At 43.8% G+C, this 20,358-nt stretch overlaps 1 protein-coding gene across 1 annotated transcript in view; it reads left to right on the top strand.

Annotated features, from left to right (window-relative positions):
- LOC123514063 overlaps positions 1–20,358 on the top strand; it is a 221,370-nt gene that overhangs the window by 170,242 nt on the left and 30,770 nt on the right. The window contains exons 57-60 of the mRNA XM_045271661.1: positions 2,559–12,380; positions 12,981–13,184; positions 13,979–14,130; positions 15,370–15,568. Coding sequence (XP_045127596.1) covers positions 2,559–12,380; positions 12,981–13,184; positions 13,979–14,130; positions 15,370–15,568 — 10,377 coding nt within the window. The remainder of the gene's footprint in view (positions 1–2,558; positions 12,381–12,980; positions 13,185–13,978; positions 14,131–15,369; positions 15,569–20,358) is intronic.

A 20,358-nucleotide genomic window follows, 5' to 3' on the forward strand; every position in this document is an offset into this window, starting at 1 on the left:
GCCAACTGAACCTCCGTTACCTTTACCCAAGCCTGTGCCAATAGCTCCTCCAATAATGATTGCTTGTAAAAATAATGACGACTGTGCCACAGATAATTCCTGCATCAATAAGCTCTGCTATGATGTGTGCATCCTTGGCATCTGTGGACTAGAGGCCACATGTACAATACAGGACCATCGACCCGTGTGTGAATGCCCGCCAGGAACCATCGGAGATCCCACCCAACAGTGTTCTGCACTCGTGACTGACAAACCCACCACTCATAAGGCACCCATAGCAGGCGACGTATCTACTCCACCCGGACATCCAGTGCATCCTGTGGCAGATCCAACTACCCCTGCACCTCCCCCACTAGTAGAACACCCATCACCGCGACCAACAGAGCCTCCAGTAATCCAACCGCAGGTACCTCCCACACCCGGCCCAGTGCCTATTGGCTGTGAGGCCTCCGATGAGTGTCCTTTGGATAATTCCTGTGTGAACAAACTTTGTCTGGATGTCTGTTATCCTGGACTATGTGGTGAGAATGCTGGCTGCCAGACCGTTGGTCACCGCCCAGTCTGCTCATGTCCACCGGGAACTACTGGCAATCCAACCGTGAAGTGTTCTGCACTGGCAGTGGACACACCATCAACACCTCATCCTCCAGTTGCATTTAGCACACCCTCTGTAAAAGACCCACCCATTAATCCCATCAGCGGCTCCACAACACCATTACCTTCTCCGCTGGCAGAGGCTACAACACCTACCATTGCACCATCCACGTCGCCCCGACCACCTCCGCCTGTAATTGTTCCAATTTTGCCAGTGGCTTGTGAAAATAATGATGACTGTGATGCAGGAAACTCGTGTATCAATTTGTTGTGTTATGATGCCTGTGGGCTGAACATCTGTGGGGAAGATGCTGATTGCCAAACACTCAATCACAGACCTATATGTGTGTGTCCCCCTGGAACAAGAGGAGATCCTCAGGTCAAGTGTCAGGCCACCTCTACAGAAAAAATCACAACCCTTCCTCCAATTACTGATGCACCCATGCCATACCCAGATGACCCAGTAAGACCTGTGGTTGGTCCTTCTTCAGAGCTGCCTCCTGCTATCACCGAGCTCCCTACCAGTCGGCCCACAGAGCCAACACCGAAACCTCCTCTTCCATTACCCATTCCACCACCTATTCTTATTGGTTGTGAAAATAGTGGTAACTGCCCACTTGATAACACATGTGTAAACAGATTTTGTTTGAATATTTGTTATCCTGGGCTTTGTGGTGAAAATGCTGATTGTCACACAATTGGTCACAAACCTTCCTGTATTTGTCCACCTGGTACTACTGGCAACCCGACAGAGCACTGTACTGCTTTGTTGATAGAAAAGACTAGTACAGTTAGACCACTTGTAGAGGATGCATATCAACCCGAGGATGAAGACATAATTCCTATAATAGCATCAACATTTAGTCCATTGACACCAGAAGTGGAATACCCGACCATCAAGCCCACAGAATCTCCCATTTTGCCACCCTCTATCACAGCAATAGTCCCTGAAATTGCTGTTGGTTGTGAGACCATGAATGATTGTTCATCAGATAATTCCTGCATCAATAAATTGTGTTATGATGTATGTAGCCTTGGAATATGTGGAACAAATGCTAATTGCATGATAAAGGATCATCGACCAATATGTACCTGTCCTCCAGGAACTGTGGGAGATCCAACAAGACAATGTTCAGCAACACTCACTGAGCAAACTACATTTATGCCACCTGTATCTCATGATTCATCACTTCCACCAGGAGACCCAATCTATCCCATTGTTGACTCAACTAGTCCAGATCTTCCGCCTCTAGTGGAACACCCAACACCTCGACCAACAGAGCCTCTAATTACCCAGCCACAGATACCTCCAACACCTGGGCCATTACCTATTGGCTGTGAGGCCTCTGATGAGTGTCCTTTGGATAATTCATGTGTGAATAAACTTTGTCTGGATGTCTGTTATCCTGGATTATGTGGTGAGAGTGCTGAATGCCTAACCCAACACCATCGTCCATTATGTATGTGCCCTCCAGGAACTACGGGAAACCCAACCATAAAGTGCTCTGCATTGGCAGTGGATACACCATCAACACCACTTCCCCCCATTGCAGGGGACACACCCTCATTAGAACTACCAATTATTCCATTGGCAGATTCTTCCAGCCCACACCCTAATCCTATTGCAGAACACTCACAAAAACCTCCCCCAGACCTTTCCTTGACTAGACCTCCATTACCTCCATTACTTCCTCCTGTTTCTATAGCATGTAAAAATAATGATGAATGTGATCTTCATAACACTTGCCTTAATTCAATATGCTATGATGCATGCAGTCTTGGTGTATGTGGTACCTATGCTAATTGTAGAACACTTAGTCATAGGCCTATTTGTCTCTGTCCTCCTGGTACTACTGGAGATCCTCAAGTCAAATGCATTTCTGTATTCTCTGAAAATACAACAACAGAGACTCCCTTAACCGACGTATCCCAGGTACCTCAAGATCCAATTCATCCAATTTCAGATGCAACTTCTCGACCTTCACCTATAGCAGAAACTCCTAAACCTAGACCACCTCTACCTCCAATAGAACAACCAACTCCACCTCCATCACCACCACCAATCATCGTTGGATGTGAAAGCAATGACCATTGTGAATTTGATACCACATGTATTAATCGTATGTGCTTGGATATATGTAAACAAGATCTCTGTGGTATACATGCAACATGCCATATGATTGGACACCGACCTCAATGTTCATGTCCACCAGGAACCACTGGCAATCCAACAATCAACTGTATACCTATTGGCCCACCAGAAATACCTTCTACCCTCTCTCCAATTGCAGAAACACAAATTCCTCTTGGAGATAAGCCATTGATTCCTGTTGTAGATAAAACCACCATACTGCCTCCACTAGTTGAGTATCCACAAAAAACACCTTCACCACCTATCATTGAAACTCCTATAACGCTGCCAATTATTGTACAAATAGCTATAGCATGCAAAAGCAATGATGACTGCACATTAGATAATTCATGCATCAATAACCTTTGCTATGATGTGTGCAGCCTTGGCATCTGTGCTATAGATTCAGACTGCAGAATAAATGACCATCGACCAGTATGCACCTGTCCTCCAGGAACTGTGGGAGATCCAACTCTACAGTGTACAGCAACACTCACTGAGCAACCTACCACACACATGTCACCTATAGCAGATGAATCACCACTTCCACCAGGTGACCCAATTATTCCCATGGTGGAACCAACAACTCCTGGTGCCCCACCAGTGCCACTGCACCCAGAGCCTCGGCCTCCAGAGCCTCCACTTGTAAGACCACCGCCACCACCAACACCAAAGCCTCTGCCAATTGGCTGTGAAGCAACTACAGACTGTCCAGGGGACAACTCCTGTGTCAACAAACTTTGCTTGGATGTTTGTCACCCAGGATACTGTGGTGAGAATGCTGACTGCCATACTATTGGTCACCGTCCCACATGTACATGTCCCCCAGGAACCGTTGGCAACCCAACTATTAAGTGTTCAGCTCTGCAAGTTGTGACACCATTACCTCTTCCTCCAATCATAGGGGAGTCACTAGATGTAGATGACCCATCCATTGACCCTATTGTTGGATCCACAACTGCACCACCACTTCCTCTGACAGAGCCCACAACACCTACATCTCCACCACCAACAATAATTCGACCACCTCCACCACCAATTGATATAGTGATCCCAGTGGCATGTGAAAACAATGATGACTGTGATTCTGGAGACTCTTGCATCAATATGTTGTGCATTGATGTTTGTGCCCTTGGTACATGTGGGGATGACTCTCAGTGCAGGCCACTGGATCATGCACCTGTTTGCCTGTGTCCTTATGGAACAAGTGGTGACCCACAGGTTGGATGCACTGCTGTTTCAACGGGAAGAACTAGTACTGTTCCAAGTCCAGTCACTGAAGAGACGGTCATCAGTGATGAGCCAGTCTACCCTATTCCAGGAATTACAACATCACCACCACATCCAGTGACAGAGTTCTCAACACCTCGACCAACACCACCTCCACCAACACGACCGCTACCAGTGATCACCGAGGCGCCCAAGCCAGTTGGGTGTGAAAGCACCAGCAAATGTCCCCTTGATAACAGCTGCATTAACAAACTTTGTGTGGATATCTGTTTCTACACAGCTTGTGGAGATAATGCAAACTGCCAGACAGTGGATCACAGACCCACATGTATATGTCCACCAGGCACAACTGGAAACCCAACACTTAAATGCATAGCCATTAAAACTGAAACACCAACAACTGTTCATCCAATAGCTGAGAAACCAGACCGGCCAGATGATGAGGAAATTATTCCTGAACAAGAAGAAAGCCAACCACTGCCCCCACCTCTTGTTGAAATAGTAACGGAAAGTCCAGAGCCTCTCCCTCCCCGACCGACACCACCTCCAATCATCCCACTAATTCCCATTGCCTGTAAGAATGATGACGACTGCACTGTGGATAACTCTTGCATCAATCAGTTGTGTTATGATGCGTGCAGCCTCGGTCACTGTGCAGCCAATGCAGACTGTAGAATAAATGACCATCGACCAGTATGCACCTGTCCTCCAGGAACTGTAGGAGATCCAACTCAACAGTGTACAGCAACACTCATAGACCAACCTACCACACACATGTCACCTATAGCAGATGAATCATCACTTCCACCAGGTGACCCAATTATTCCTGTGGTGGAACCAACAACTCCTGGTGCCCCACCAGTGCCACTGCACCCAGAACCTCGGCCACCAGAGCCTCCACTTGTAAGACCACCGCCACCACCAACGCCAAAGCCTCTGCCAACTGGCTGTGAGGCAACTACAGACTGTCCAGGGGACAACTCCTGTGTCAACAAACTTTGCTTGGATGTTTGTCACCCAGGCTACTGTGGTGAGAATGCTGACTGCCACACCATTGGTCACCGTCCCACATGTACATGTCCGCCAGGAACTTCAGGGAACCCAACTATTAAGTGTTCAGCTCTGCAGGTTGTGACACCATTACCTCTTCCTCCAATCATAGGGGAGTCACCAGAAGTAGATGACCCATCCATTGACCCTATTGTTGGATCCACAACTGCACCACCACTTCCTCTGACAGAGCCCACAACACCTACATCTCCACCACCAACAATAATTCGACCACCACCACCACCAATTGATATAGTGATCCCAGTGGCATGTGAAAACAATGATGACTGTGATTCTGGAGACTCTTGCATCAATATGTTGTGCATTGATGTTTGTGCCCTTGGTACATGTGGGGATGACTCTCAGTGCAGGCCACTGGATCATGCACCTGTTTGCCTGTGTCCTTATGGAACAAGTGGTGACCCACAGGTTGGATGCACTGCTGTTTCAACGGGAAGAACTAGTACTGTTCCAAGTCCAGTCACTGAAGAGACGGTCATCAGTGATGAGCCAGTCTACCCTATTCCAGGAATTACAACATCACCACCACATCCAGTGACAGAGTTCTCAACACCTCGACCAACACCACCTCCACCAACACGACCGCTACCAGTGATCACCGAGGCCCCCAAGCCAGTCGGGTGTGAAAGCACCAGCAAATGTCCCCTTGATAACAGCTGCATCAACGAACTTTGTGTGGATATTTGTTCCTTCACAGCTTGTGGTGATAATGCAAACTGCCAGACAGTGGATCACAGACCCACATGCACATGTCCACCAGGTACAACTGGAAACCCAACACTTAAATGCATTGCCATTAAGACTGAAACACCAACAACTGTTCATCCAATAGCTGAGAAACCAGACCGGCCAGATGATGAGGAAATTATTCCTGAACAAGAAGAAAGCCAACCACTGCCCCCACCTCTTGTTGAAATAATAACGGAAAGTCCAGAGCCTCTCCCTCCCCGACCGACGCCACCTCCGATCAAGCCACTAATTCCCATTGCCTGTAAGAATGATGACGACTGCACTGTGGATAACTCCTGCATCAATCAATTGTGTTACGATGCGTGCAGCCTCGGTCACTGTGGAGCCAATGCAGACTGTAGAATAAATGACCATCGACCAGTATGCACCTGTCCTCCAGGAACTGTGGGAGATCCAACTCAACAGTGTACAGCAACACTCATTGACCAGCCTACCACACACATGTCACCTATAGCAGATGAATCACCACTTCCACCAGGTGACCCAGTTATTCCAGTGGTGGAACCAACAACTCCTGGTGCCCCACCAGTGCCACTGCACCCAGAACCTCGGCCACCAGAGCCTCCACTTGTAAGACCACCGCCACCACCAACGCCAAAGCCTCTGCCAATTGGCTGTGAGGCAACTACAGACTGTCCAGGGGACAATTCCTGTGTCAACAAACTTTGCTTGGATGTTTGTCATCCAGGCTACTGTGGTGAGAATGCTGACTGCCACACCATTGGTCACCGTCCCACATGTACATGTCCGCCAGGAACTTCAGGGAACCCAACTATTAAGTGTTCAGCTCTGCAGGTTGTGACACCATTACCTCTTCCTCCAATCATAGGGGAGTCACCAGAAGTAGATGACCCATCCATTGACCCTATTGTTGGATCCACAACTGCACCACCACTTCCTCTGACAGAGCCAACAACACCTACATCTCCACCACCAACAATAATTCGACCACCTCCACCACCAGTTGATGTAGTGATCCCAGTGGCATGTGAAAACAATGATGACTGTGATTCTGGAGACTCTTGCATCAATATGTTGTGCATTGATGTTTGTGCCCTTGGTACATGTGGTGATGACTCTCAGTGCAGGCCACTGGATCATGCACCTGTTTGCCTGTGTCCTTATGGAACAAGTGGTGACCCACAGGTTGGATGCACTGCTGTTTCAACGGGAAGAACTAGTACTGTTCCAAGTCCAGTCACTGAAGAGACGGTCATCAGTGATGAGCCAGTCTACCCTATTCCAGGAATTACAACATCACCACCACATCCAGTGACAGAGTTCTCAACACCTCGACCAACACCACCTCCACCAACACGACCTCTACCAGTGATCACCGAGGCCCCCAAGCCAGTCGGGTGTGAAAGCACCAGCAAATGTCCCCTTGATAACAGCTGCATCAACGAACTTTGTGTGGATATTTGTTCCTTCACAGCTTGTGGTGATAATGCAAACTGCCAGACAGTGGATCACAGACCCACATGTATATGTCCACCAGGCACAACTGGAAACCCAACACTTAAATGCATTGCCATTAAGACTGAAACACCAACAACTGTTCATCCAATAGCTGAGGAACCAGACCAGCCAGATGATGAGGAAATTATTCCTGAACAAGAAGAAAGCCAACCACTGCCCCCACCTCTTGTTGAAATAATAACAGAAAGTCCAGAGCCTCTCCCTCCCCGACCGACGCCACCTCCAATCAAGCCACTAATTCCCATTGCCTGTAAGAATGATGACGACTGCACTGTGGATAACTCCTGCATCAATCAGTTGTGTTACGATGCGTGCAGCCTCGGTCACTGTGGAGCCAATGCAGACTGTAGAATAAATGACCATCGACCAGTATGCACCTGTCCTCCAGGAACTGTGGGAGATCCAACTCAACAGTGTACAGCAACACTCATTGACCAGCCTACCACACACATGTCACCTATAGCAGATGAATCACCACTTCCACCAGGTGACCCAATTATTCCCATGGTGGAACCAACAACTCCTGGTGCCCCACCATTGCCACTGCACCCAGAGCCTCGGCCTCCAGAGCCTCCACTTGTAAGACCACCGCCACCACCAACGCCAAAGCCTCTGCCAATTGGCTGTGAGGCAACTACAGACTGTCCAGGGGACAATTCCTGTGTCAACAAACTTTGCTTGGATGTTTGTCACCCAGGCTACTGTGGTGAGAATGCTGACTGCCACACCATTGGTCACCGTCCTACATGTACATGTCCGCCAGGAACTTCAGGGAACCCAACTATTAAGTGTTCAGCTCTGCAGGTTGTGACACCATTACCTCTTCCTCCAATCATAGGGGAGTCACCAGAAGTAGATGACCCATCCATTGACCTTATTGTTGGATCCACAACTGCACCACCACTTCCTCTGACAGAGCCCACAACACCTACATCTCCACCACCAACAATAATTCGACCACCTCCACCACCAGTTGATGTAGTGATCCCAGTGGCATGTGAAAACAATGATGACTGTGATTCTGGAGACTCTTGCATCAATATGTTGTGCATTGATGTTTGTGCCCTTGGTACATGTGGGGATGACTCTCAGTGCAGGCCACTGGATCATGCACCTGTTTGCCTGTGTCCTTATGGAACAAGTGGTGACCCACAGGTTGGATGCACTGCTGTTTCAACGGGAAGAACTAGTACTGTTCCAAGTCCAGTCACTGAAGAGACGGTCATCAGTGATGAGCCAGTCTACCCTATTCCAGGAATTACAACATCACCACCACATCCAGTGACAGAGTTCTCAACATCTCGACCAACACCACCTCCACCAACACGACCGCTACCAGTGATCACCGAGGCCCCCAAGCCAGTTGGGTGTGAAAGCACCAGCAAATGTCCCCTTGATAACAGCTGCATCAACGAACTTTGTGTGGATATTTGTTCCTTCACAGCTTGTGGTGATAATGCAAACTGCCAGACAGTGGATCACAGACCCACATGTATATGTCCACCAGGCACAACTGGAAACCCAACACTTAAATGCATTGCCATTAAGACTGAAACACCAACAACTGTTCATCCAATAGCTGAGGAACCAGACCGGCCAGATGACGAGGAAATTATTCCTGAACAAGAAGAAAGCCAATCACTGCCCCCACCTCTTGTTGAAATAACAACGGAAAGTCCAGAGCCTCTCCCTCCCCGACCGACACCACCTCCAATCAAGCCACTAATTCCCATTGCCTGTAAGAATGATGACGACTGCACTGTGGATAACTCCTGCATCAATCAGTTGTGTTACGATGCGTGCAGCCTCGGTCACTGTGGAGCCAATGCAGACTGTAGAATAAATGACCATCGACCAGTATGCACCTGTCCTCCAGGAACTGTGGGAGATCCAACTCGACAGTGTACAGCAACACTCATCGACCAGCCTACCACACATACGTCACCTATAGCAGATGAATCACTACTTCCACCAGGTGACCCAGTTATTCCTGTGGTGGAACCAACAACTCCTGGTGCCCCACCATTGCCACTGCACCCAGAGCCTCGGCCTCCAGAGCCTCCACTTGTAAGACCACCGCCACCACCAACACCAAAGCCTCTGCCAATTGGCTGTGAGGCAACTACAGACTGTCCAGGGGACAACTCCTGTGTCAACAAACTTTGCTTGGATGTTTGTCACCCAGGATACTGTGGTGAGAATGCTGACTGCCACACCATTGGTCACCGTCCTACATGTACATGTCCGCCAGGAACTTCAGGGAACCCAACTATTAAGTGTTCAGCTCTGCAGGTTGTGACACCATTACCTCTTCCTCCGATCATAGGGGAGTCACCAGAAGTAGATGACCCATCCATTGACCCTATTGTTGGATCCACAACTGCACCACCACTTCCTCTGACAGAGCCAACAACACCTACATCTCCACCACCAACAATAATTCGACCACCTCCACCACCAGTTGATGTAGTGATCCCAGTGGCATGTGAAAACAATGATGACTGTGATTCTGGAGACTCTTGCATCAATATGTTGTGCATTGATGTTTGTGCCCTTGGTACATGTGGGGTTGACTCTCAGTGCAGGCCATTGGATCATGCACCTGTTTGCCTGTGTCCTTATGGAACAAGTGGTGACCCACAGGTTGGATGCACTGCCACCTTAACTTCTACCCCTGAAACTGTAGCTCCAGTTACAGTATCAGTATCACCCCCTGCTGATGAGTCCATTGTAGTAGGTTATGGTCCCACTTCGACTGCTGCTCCACCTATTGCAGAAAAATCAACCCCAAGACCAACCGATCCCCCTGTCATTCCACCAGTTATAGTACCAACCCCTCCACCAGTACCAACTGGTTGCACTGTGAATAGTGAATGCCTTCTTGAAAATACCTGTGTCAATTCTTTGTGCTTAAATATATGCCATCCTGGACTTTGTGGCTATGATGCTGACTGTCAGACAGTTGGGCATCGTCCTACTTGCATATGTCCTCCAGGTACCACAGGGAATCCAACAGAAAAATGTATTGCACTGGCTACAGAACCTCCTGTCACACTGTCTCCACCAATAGGAGAAACATCTCACCTTCCAGATCCATTCATTGTTGCTGGTGTAGGAACATCATCATCTCCTCCTCCTCCTCTTACTGAACTGCCTACCACAAGGCCACCAGAGATTTCATCTCCCCGTCCAACAATTCCTCCTGTTATTGCTCCTGTTGCCATAGCTTGTAAAAATGATGATCACTGTCCTGTGGATAACTCTTGCCTTAATCATTTATGCTATGATGTGTGTAGCTTAGGCATATGTGGTGAGGATGCTGAATGCAAGATTGACATTCACCGTCCAGTGTGCAGCTGTCCCCCAGGGACCACAGGGCACCCAACAGTGAAATGCCATGCACTCCTTGGAATTACAACCACCCCAAGTACACCACTGACAGGCACTCCACCTTCACCACTTGATGAGCCCTTAATACCTATCTCACCACCACCCTCCACAATTCCTCCTCCAACTGCAGATCACCAACCTCCTCGCCCATCTCCACCTCCAGTGTCCAGACCCGAACCTCCACCGACTGCTCCACCACAGCCAGTTGGATGTGAAAGTACAAGCAATTGCCCACTGGACAATTCTTGTGTAAATCATCTATGCATGGATATTTGTCATCCAGGACTCTGTGGAGAAAATGCCGAATGCAGCACTAAATATCATAAGGTTCTCTGCACATGTCCTCCAGGAACAACAGGAAATCCAACTTTGAAATGCTCAGCTTTTGTAACATCTACTCCTCCTCCTCCTGAAGCACCAGTAGTTGAAGAAAAGCCACGTCCTGCTGACAAACCTCTGCAGCCTGTGACTCTTCCAACATCAACCTTCTTCCCTCCACTAGTTGAGACATCATCTCCTGATCCAATTCCAATCACCACTACTATGATACCTCCTGCCATCATTCCATTAACACCTGTTGCCTGCAAGAATAATGATGACTGTGGTACTGACAATTCTTGTATAAATCTCTTGTGCTACAATGTATGTGGCCTTGGAATTTGTGGAGAGAATGCAGACTGCAAGACTGGTAAGCATCGGCCTGTGTGTGTTTGTCCACCAGGTACTACTGGAGATCCACAAATACATTGCTCAGCAATTATGGTGGATACTACTACTCACCCTCCACCCACTGGATTTACCACTGAACATTCAGACCATCCATTAGTACCAGTTTTAGAACCAACTACATCATCTATGGCTCCTCCAATCATAGAGACTGTACCACCTCAAGTGAAGGAGCCAACTCCTCCTCCACCACCACCCATCACAGATGCTCCATTACCTGCTGGCTGTGCTACGAGTACAGAGTGTTCTTTTGATGAAAAATGCTATAATTCTTTATGTGTGAAGGTGTGCAGTCTCTTCCCATGTGACAAAGATCCTGATTGCTATGCACATATACATGAAGCAATATGCACCCTTCCAACACCTATTGCTGAAGTACCTGAATGCAGAGTAGACCAAGATTGCTTCACAACACAGATGTGTATTACCAATGTGTGTCGAGAAGTCTGTATAGTCAGTAACCCTTGTGCACCCATGGCTGTGTGCAGTGGTGAGAACCATCGTCCTCAGTGTAACTGCCCTCCTGGATATATTGGTAACCCATTTATTTCTTGCCGTCTTCCACAACCACCTACACCACGTCCTCAGCCCACACCTCAACCAGAATGCCTTGTAGATAATGACTGTGACTATCACCTCGCTTGTATCAATGAACAATGTCTCGACCCTTGCCTCAACAGGCAAGTGTGTGGCACAAATGCAAAATGTATAGTGAGAATCCATACACCAATGTGTATTTGCCAGCCAGGTTATACTGGCAACCCTTATGTCCAGTGCAATGAACCTTCTACTCCTGGCCCCACTACCCCTCTGCCAGAACTTAAACCACAGTGTATACGAAATGAAGATTGCCCCTACAATCGTGCATGCTACAGCAACAACTGTAGGAATCCCTGTGTGGTCGCCAACCCATGTTCCCCCACAGCAGTGTGTGATCCTGTGCAACATCGAGCAGTGTGCTCTTGTCCTCCACCTTTGTCTGGCAACCCCTATCTTCAGTGTATTACCAGTAAGATAATGAGAAACTTCTTTTCCAGTCTGTCTTTTCTTCTTCACGCATGTCAGAGCACGATGCATGTTTCTATTGTGCTATCATTGAAATAGTTTAAGCTTATGCATTGTTTATAAGACTGCAATGTTTCAATCTGCATCCAGGAGCCTGCATTTTTGAAGTCCTGCACCATGAAGCCTGCATCGTACATACTGCATCATCCACTATATAAACTGCATCAAACTATTTGCATTATCAGTTTTGCATCGTTCAGCATCGATAAACTTTCCTAAGCTTTTTTTTTTTCTGAATCTGCTTTCCTTGTATATATCTGAAAAAATTATTATGATTATTTACTTTTATGTCAAATGAATAGTGATTTGTATAGCTTCACAGTATTTCATTAAAAACATGAAAAATAAGACATTCAAAGATTTTAAGAAGCTTCTGATCATTTTCACTTATCGTGGAAAAGTGCTCTACATTAAATGCTCTCAAATTACTATGTCAGCATTTTATAGAGCAAATTACATCCAGGATAGTTGAATTGAGCAGTGCATGTTACTTACTCCATCTAACTCAGCATCCTTCCCTTTCTTGTTGGTGCCCCTCCATCAGTAGAGGTAACCACACCCAAACCAGACTGCCTGGTGGATGATGAGTGCAGTGACAAACTGGCGTGTATTCAGCAACAGTGTCAAGATCCATGTGTTCTTTATGACAACTGTGCCCCTAATGCAGAGTGTCATGTTACCCAACATAGAGCGGTGTGCTCTTGTCCTGATGGTTATGTCGGAAACCCCAACATCCAGTGTCTTGTAGGTAAGTTTATCTCTTCATTCTTCAACTGTCTACTATGATATACTTCATTATAGATATTGGTAAGTCCTTCATCCCATTTATGACCATGAAGGAAGTAGAATGTCAGGCACTAGATAGAGAAAGGGTGCTGCTCTTTAATCACATATTATATACCTCATATGTTGAGAAATTGCTGTTGCATTCTGCTTTTGTCTCCTTATATATATTTTCTATAGAATTAAAAGATATGTTCTTCATAGTCTGGATTGACTGTAGCATCTCCATTTAAATAAGCAGAATCATCAAATGTAAATGAGTTCTGGGACGTCTGAGTTCTAGCAATTAACCAATGAAATTAAGTAATAATGAAATTGAGTAATAATAAAGGCTGCCATACCTTTTTTTATATGAAACTATAAGAAAATAAATAAAACTAATCAATAAAATAAACTCTTGATTACCATTAATCCCATTACATTTACTTATCTTACAAAATATTATTGTTACTCACTAAATTCATTATTTTCACCCTATCTTCTCTTGACATGTAGTCATGATAGCATCTCCACTTTCTTTTTCAATATTATTCTTTGCTGAACTTCTAGATTATAGAGCTGTCCCATTGTGCACTTGCTCACCATCCATTGGAATCTTAAACACAAAGATCCTTGAACATTTGTTCTCTCCCCCAAAACTGTTGATTTATTAGCTACTCAAAAATATTAACCTTTTGTGTTTGCTTCTTACAACTGCAGTACTCATATACACAAAACAAACAGGTCATCCACACACATTAATAAGTGTATTTATGACAGCTGGGTGTCGAGCAAACTCTGACTGTCCTGTCCTGCAAGCCTGCATCAACAGAAAGTGTGAAGATCCATGTGATTACGAAACATGTGGTACAAATGCAGAGTGTCGGGTTGTGAATCAGCGTGCCCAGTGCTTCTGTCCTGAATATTTCTTGGTGCGTGTAAAAAAATTATGCAATTTTATGATATATAGATATAGTGAATATTGCCAAAACTAAAGTATGTTAATTTTTTATTTACCTATTTGTCAACTATATTTCCTTACCTATAGTATATAATGTTTGAAGTAATTCTCTCTCTCTCTCTCTCTCTCTCTCTCTCTCTCTCTCTCTCTCTCTCTCTGATGCCATAAACATCTTCTGAAAGGAAGACCACAGCAGAAGAGTCTTCAGCTTCCCCTGTCCAAATATTCACATACATTTACCTAACTAGCTTGTTAAAAACCTTTTCTCTTCCTCCATGCTTCCAAATTCTAAGTGTCTTTTCTTACTAGAATTCTCAATTTTACCCATACTCATTCCTTTTACCAATTCCTTGTCTATTCTTTAAGTACTGCCCTGATGACCACTTTCTCTGGCTGTTGTTTGGGTATGACTGGGCCATAATGATAGTAAAGGGACAACACAACACTATTGTTGTGTCTGCAGACTTGGCTATGTTGCAGGCATTGCCCACTAAGCTCAATCATAAGGACAGGCCTTTAAACTTCTCTATACATCCATGGACATCTTTCTCAAAACTCACTTCATGCATCGTTAATTCCCTTCTAGTAACTTATCATTATAGATAAAATTCCAATAATTTATATAAGTTTTTAGCAATATCTTTTTCAGTACAAAAGGATCTGGGAGAATATATATGTAAAAATTTTACAGATAAATTAGGTATTATTGATTCTACTTTCATTCATAAGTATCAGAAAGGACTGAATGAAACCACTACCAAAGTGCAGACACTCACTCAGAATTTCTTATATCATATTTGATCGCTCATAAGACACACCTTTTCTCCAGAAAATAAATAAATAAAAAAGTCTCAGGAAATGAGGCCAAGGTTCAGCATTGAGGCAGTTGTTGGTGGTAAGTCATCTATGGCAACAGAAGCTCTAAAATCAAACCCCAGACTTCTTTGCACATGTAAACAAAGTGGTACTACACCACAAATCAACTCCTTCTTTCACAGTAACAATATATAATACAGTATTTTCTGCAATAAGAAATCAAATCTGTTTTCAAATTATGTAAAGTCTCATGATTTATTCTATTTGTTGTAATTTCGAAGAACATGTATTGCAATTGCATTCATAGATATCACCAAATCATTATAAACATCAATATTCAAGCATGTCAACAGAATGCAAGTTTAGACTTTTGGTCATACACCTTATTTTTCAGGGTGATCCAAACGTACAATGTGAGCAGCCTGATTGTATAAAAGACTCTGACTGCCCGTCATGGCTTGCATGTATCAGACAAGAATGTCAAGACCCTTGCAACTGTGGTCCTCAAGCTGAATGCAGAGTTATCAACCACCGTCCTATGTGTACCTGTCCTCCAGGATATGAAGGAGATGCTAATATTGGCTGCACCATAAGTAAGTAAGCCCCCATCAGGAAATGAACATACATATGAGATGCTAATATTGGCTGCAACATAAGTAAGCAGCCCCCCATCAGGAAATAAACATACATATATTTGATTGTTTGCTACATATTTTGTGAATGGAAAGGATTAAGGAAAACTAAGGAGATAAAAACATTATTTCCTTCATTATTTCCTTGAGTTTTGCACTTTTGACATATATGTATCACACATTCCTATCATTTACATCACAGATAGTAAAAATTCATATATACATGCTATATATTGTAGTATATGCATTTCTGTATACAGTTCACAAATCTGAACATACAAAGTCTTTATGCAGATACACCATTTGTTTGGCACAATATTAGTGATACTGGCTAACATGTGAGAGGGGAAGAAGGAGGCTGGTAGCAGTACTGCTACATTTAGAAAAAATAAAACAAATAAATGAGAGGTGATAACACTGCACCACCAAATTACTCAAGATATAAGGACACACACACACACACACACACACACACACACACACACACACACACACACACACACACACACACACACACACACACACAAATTCATGGACCAATTAAGAATAGAAAGACATGATAGATGACACAAGAAGGAGTCTAATGAGAGTCATTAAAGAAAGGAGAAAAGTGATATTAGTAGGAGACTTCAACTGTAAAGAAGTGGACTGGGAAAATTATGAAAGTGGTATGGGGGAAGAAGCCTGTGGAGAAAGATTCCTGAACCTAATGATCGATAATATGATGGACCAAAGAGTAAAGGAAAACACAAGATTCAGAGGAAACGACGAAGCGGCGAGATTGGACCTGGTTTTTACAAGGGGTATACAAATGAATGATGATATAAGATATAAGTGCCCATTGGGAAAGAGTGACCATGTAATATTAGAAATGGATATAGAAGAGGGAAAAGAAGATAGAGACGAATCATACAAAGGAGACCAATTATATTACAGAAAGGCTGATATTGAGAATCTCCAGAACTATTTCAAATACGCTAACTGGGAGGAGATGGAAAACTCTGAGAGGGTGCAAGAGAAATATAACTTATTTTTGGAAATATACAAAACAGGAGTCAGGAATATGTCCCAAATATAGACCTAAAGAAGAAGGAAAGAAAGATTGGTTTAATGCAAGGTGTGCCAGGGCAAAGGAGAAAAGAGATGGAGCATGGAAAAGGTGGAGGAGAAATAGAAATGCAGTAAATAAGGAAAACTTCAAGACAGCGAGAAATGAACATGTTAAAGTGAGGAAAGAAGAGGAGAGGAACTATGAAAAGGACATTGTCGAAAAATGCAAGGAGCAACCGAAATTGTTGTACAGATTCATCAACGGAAAAATAAGACAAAAAGAAACAATAGAAAGGTTAAAAGGAGAGAATGGGATGGTGGAAGACCCAAATAGTATGACAGAACTGTTAAGTAGTAAATTTCAGGAGGTCTTTACTTAGGAATCTAAATTTTAAAGGCCACAGGATAATAGAGGGACCGTCTATATGAAAGAAATTAAAGTAACCAAGCTTGAAATAAAAGAGTTAATGAAGGAACTGGATGAAGAAAAGGGAATGGGACCGGATGAAGTCTCAGGCAGAATACTGAAAGAATGTAGGGAAGAACTAGGAATTCAACATCATAAAATGCTCAATAGAAAATGGAACAGTACCAGTAGAATGGAAAAGAGCTGAGGTGGTTCCCATATATAAGAGTGGAAGGAAGGAAGAACCTTTAAATTACAGATCAGTATCACTAACTAGTGTAATATGTAAGATGTGTGAAAGAGTAATAAAGAAACAATGGATCGAGTTCCTTGAAGACAACAAATTATTATCAAATAGCCAATTTGGTTTTAGAAAAGGTCAGTCGTGTGTAACAAATTTATTGAGTTTCTACTCTAGAATAGTTGATAGAGTACAAGAGAGAGAGATGGGTTGATTGTATTTATTTGGATTTAAAAAAGGCATTTGATAAAGTGCCACATGCAAGATTACTGTGGAAGTTAGAGGAGAAGGGTGGCTTAAAAGGAAGCACATTGAGATGGATGGAAAATTATTTGAGGGGGAGAGAAATAAGGACGGTAGTTAAAGATATGAAGTCCAAGTGGAGAGCAGTAGAAAGCAGAGTGCCACAGGGGTCAGTATTGGCACCAATACTTTTCTCATATATATATAACGACATGCCAGAAGGAGTGAACAGCTACATAAATCTGTTTATGGACGATGCGAAACTGTGCAGAGTTATAAAGCAAAAGAGGATTGTAAAATACTGCAGGAAGATCTAAGTAAGATCTGGGAATGGAGTAAAAAGTGGGAGGTGGAATTCAATGTGGACAAAAGTCATGTCATGGAAATGGGAAAAGAGTGAAAGACGACCAGTGGGAATCTATAAGATGGGAGATGGAGCAGAACTAGAGAAAGTAAAAAAGGAAAAGGATTTGGGAGTGACGATGGAAGAAAATAATCAGCTGGTAAGCCATATTGATAGAATTTTCAGAGAGACTTATAATTTGCTAAGGAATATTGGAATAGCATTTCACTACATGGACAAAGAAATGATGAAGAAACTGATAAGTACTACAATAAGACCCAGATTGGAATATGCAGGAGTAGTGTGGATCCCTCATAAAAAGAAACACATAAGGAAGCTGGAGAGACTACAAAAAATGTCTACAAGAATGGTTCCAGAATTTGAAGGGATGACATATGAGGAGAGACTAAAGGCTATGGATCTACCAACCCTGGAACAGAGAAGGGAGAGAGGGGATCTGATACAAGTTTATACATTGATCAACGGAATGGACCAAGTGGATAATGAGAATCTGATCCTGAGAAAAGAATATAACATTCAAAGCACAAGATCACATAGTAAAAAGCTGAGGAAAGGAAGAAGTCTAAGATATATTAAAAATATAGTTTCCCGCAAAGATGTGTTGAGACTTGAAACAGTTTGAGTGAAGAAGTGGTGTCAGGAACAAGTATGCATAGTTTTAAAGAAAAATTGGATAAGTGTAGATATGGAGATGGGGCCACACACACAAGCATAAAGCCCAGGCCCTGTAAAACTACAACTAGGTAAATACACAAACACACACACACACACACACACACACACACACACACACACACACACACACACACACACACACAGTAGGACGTCACATATGAAGAACGACTGAAGGAAGTGGGACTGCCAACCTTACAAGATTGAAGAGAATGCGGGGACCTAATAACAATGTACAAGATAGTAAATGATATTGAAAAGATAGACAAAGAAGACCTCGTGCTGTTTGCGGAAGAGGATGGAAGGACAAGAGGACATGAAAAGAAGATCAGGATGAGGCAGTGTGTGAAGGATGTTGAAAATACAGTTTTAACAGAAGGTGGAAAAATGGAATGAGGATAATGGAATTGTTGCAGACATAGTGTGCATAAAAAGAAAAATTAGATAAATGGAGATATGGAGAAGGACAGAAAGGCAGAAGTACAATACAACAACTAGGAAAAAAAACACACACACACACACACGTACCACCTAAGACAAATGCATGGTCAGTACAGGAATATGAAGAAATGATAAGTGATACAGGAACATGTCTGGAAGAAATGTTGGGTGGCTGTGAACGAACTATAATGATGGGAGATTTTAATTGTAAAGAGGTGTGTTGGGAGGACTGGTCAATGGAAGGATCAGAGACAACATGGGGAAATACACTATTGACACTGGCAATGGAAAATGTGTTAACTCAGTGGGTCAAAGAAGATACTAGGTTTGGAGGAGAGGGAGCATCGTCAAGACTGGACTTGGTCTTTAGTACAGAGCCAATGGTCATTGAGGAGATGAGGGTGGAGTGCCCTTTAGCAAAGAGTGATCATGCAGTTTTGGAGTTCAAGGTGATAGATGAAGAGAAATCTAGAAGAAATGAAGAATATAAAGTGGGAAGATGGAATTATGCCAAGACAGATTTTGGAAACCTAAAGAAATTCTTTCAAGAGACAAATTGGATGAAATTCAAGAGTGCTAAGGAGCAAATGAAAAGTGGAAGGAATTTATAAAAATATACAAAGAAGGTGAGAAAAATTTGTACCAATAAGACAACATAGAGAAGTTGGAAAGCAGGACTGGTTTAACGATAGATGTGAAAAGGCTAGAACAAGAAAAGAGGATGCATGGAAGAGGTGGAGAAGGAAAAGACGGATTAAGCAGTGGAAAGTTACAAAAGAGCAAGAAATGAATATGTGTTGATTAGAAGAGAAGAAAGAAAGAAACAAGAAAAGGATATAATTGATAAATGTAAAGACCAACCAAGGCTTTTTACAGACATGTGAACAACAACATCAAAAATAGAGAAAGTATTGAAAGTTTAGAAGTAAATGGAGTATGCAGTGAAGATCCCAGGAAATGGCAGAGGCTATGAATGGATGCTTTCGGAAGGTATTCACAAAGGAGACTGCTTTTGACAAACCACTGGTAATGGAACAGAAAGGGATTATGAAGGAGTTTCAAGTAACTGTGGAGGAGATCAAGAACATGATGGGGAGTTTAGAAGTGAGAAAAGCTGTGGGACCTGATGGGGTATCAGGATGGATTTTAAGAGAATGCAGGGAGCAACTGGCAGAAAAAGTTTGTGAAGTAATTGATGCCTCATTAAGGGAAGGTGTAGTGCCCCAAGACTGGAAAAGAGCTAACATTGTCCCAATCTATAAATCAGGTAACAAGAGAGACCCATTGAACTATAGACCAGTGTCACTTACAAGTGTGGTAGCTAAGATGTGTGA

This window comes from Portunus trituberculatus, chromosome 37, assembly GCF_017591435.1.
Source record: "Portunus trituberculatus isolate SZX2019 chromosome 37, ASM1759143v1, whole genome shotgun sequence".
Taxonomy (NCBI): Eukaryota; Metazoa; Arthropoda; class Malacostraca; order Decapoda; family Portunidae; genus Portunus; species Portunus trituberculatus.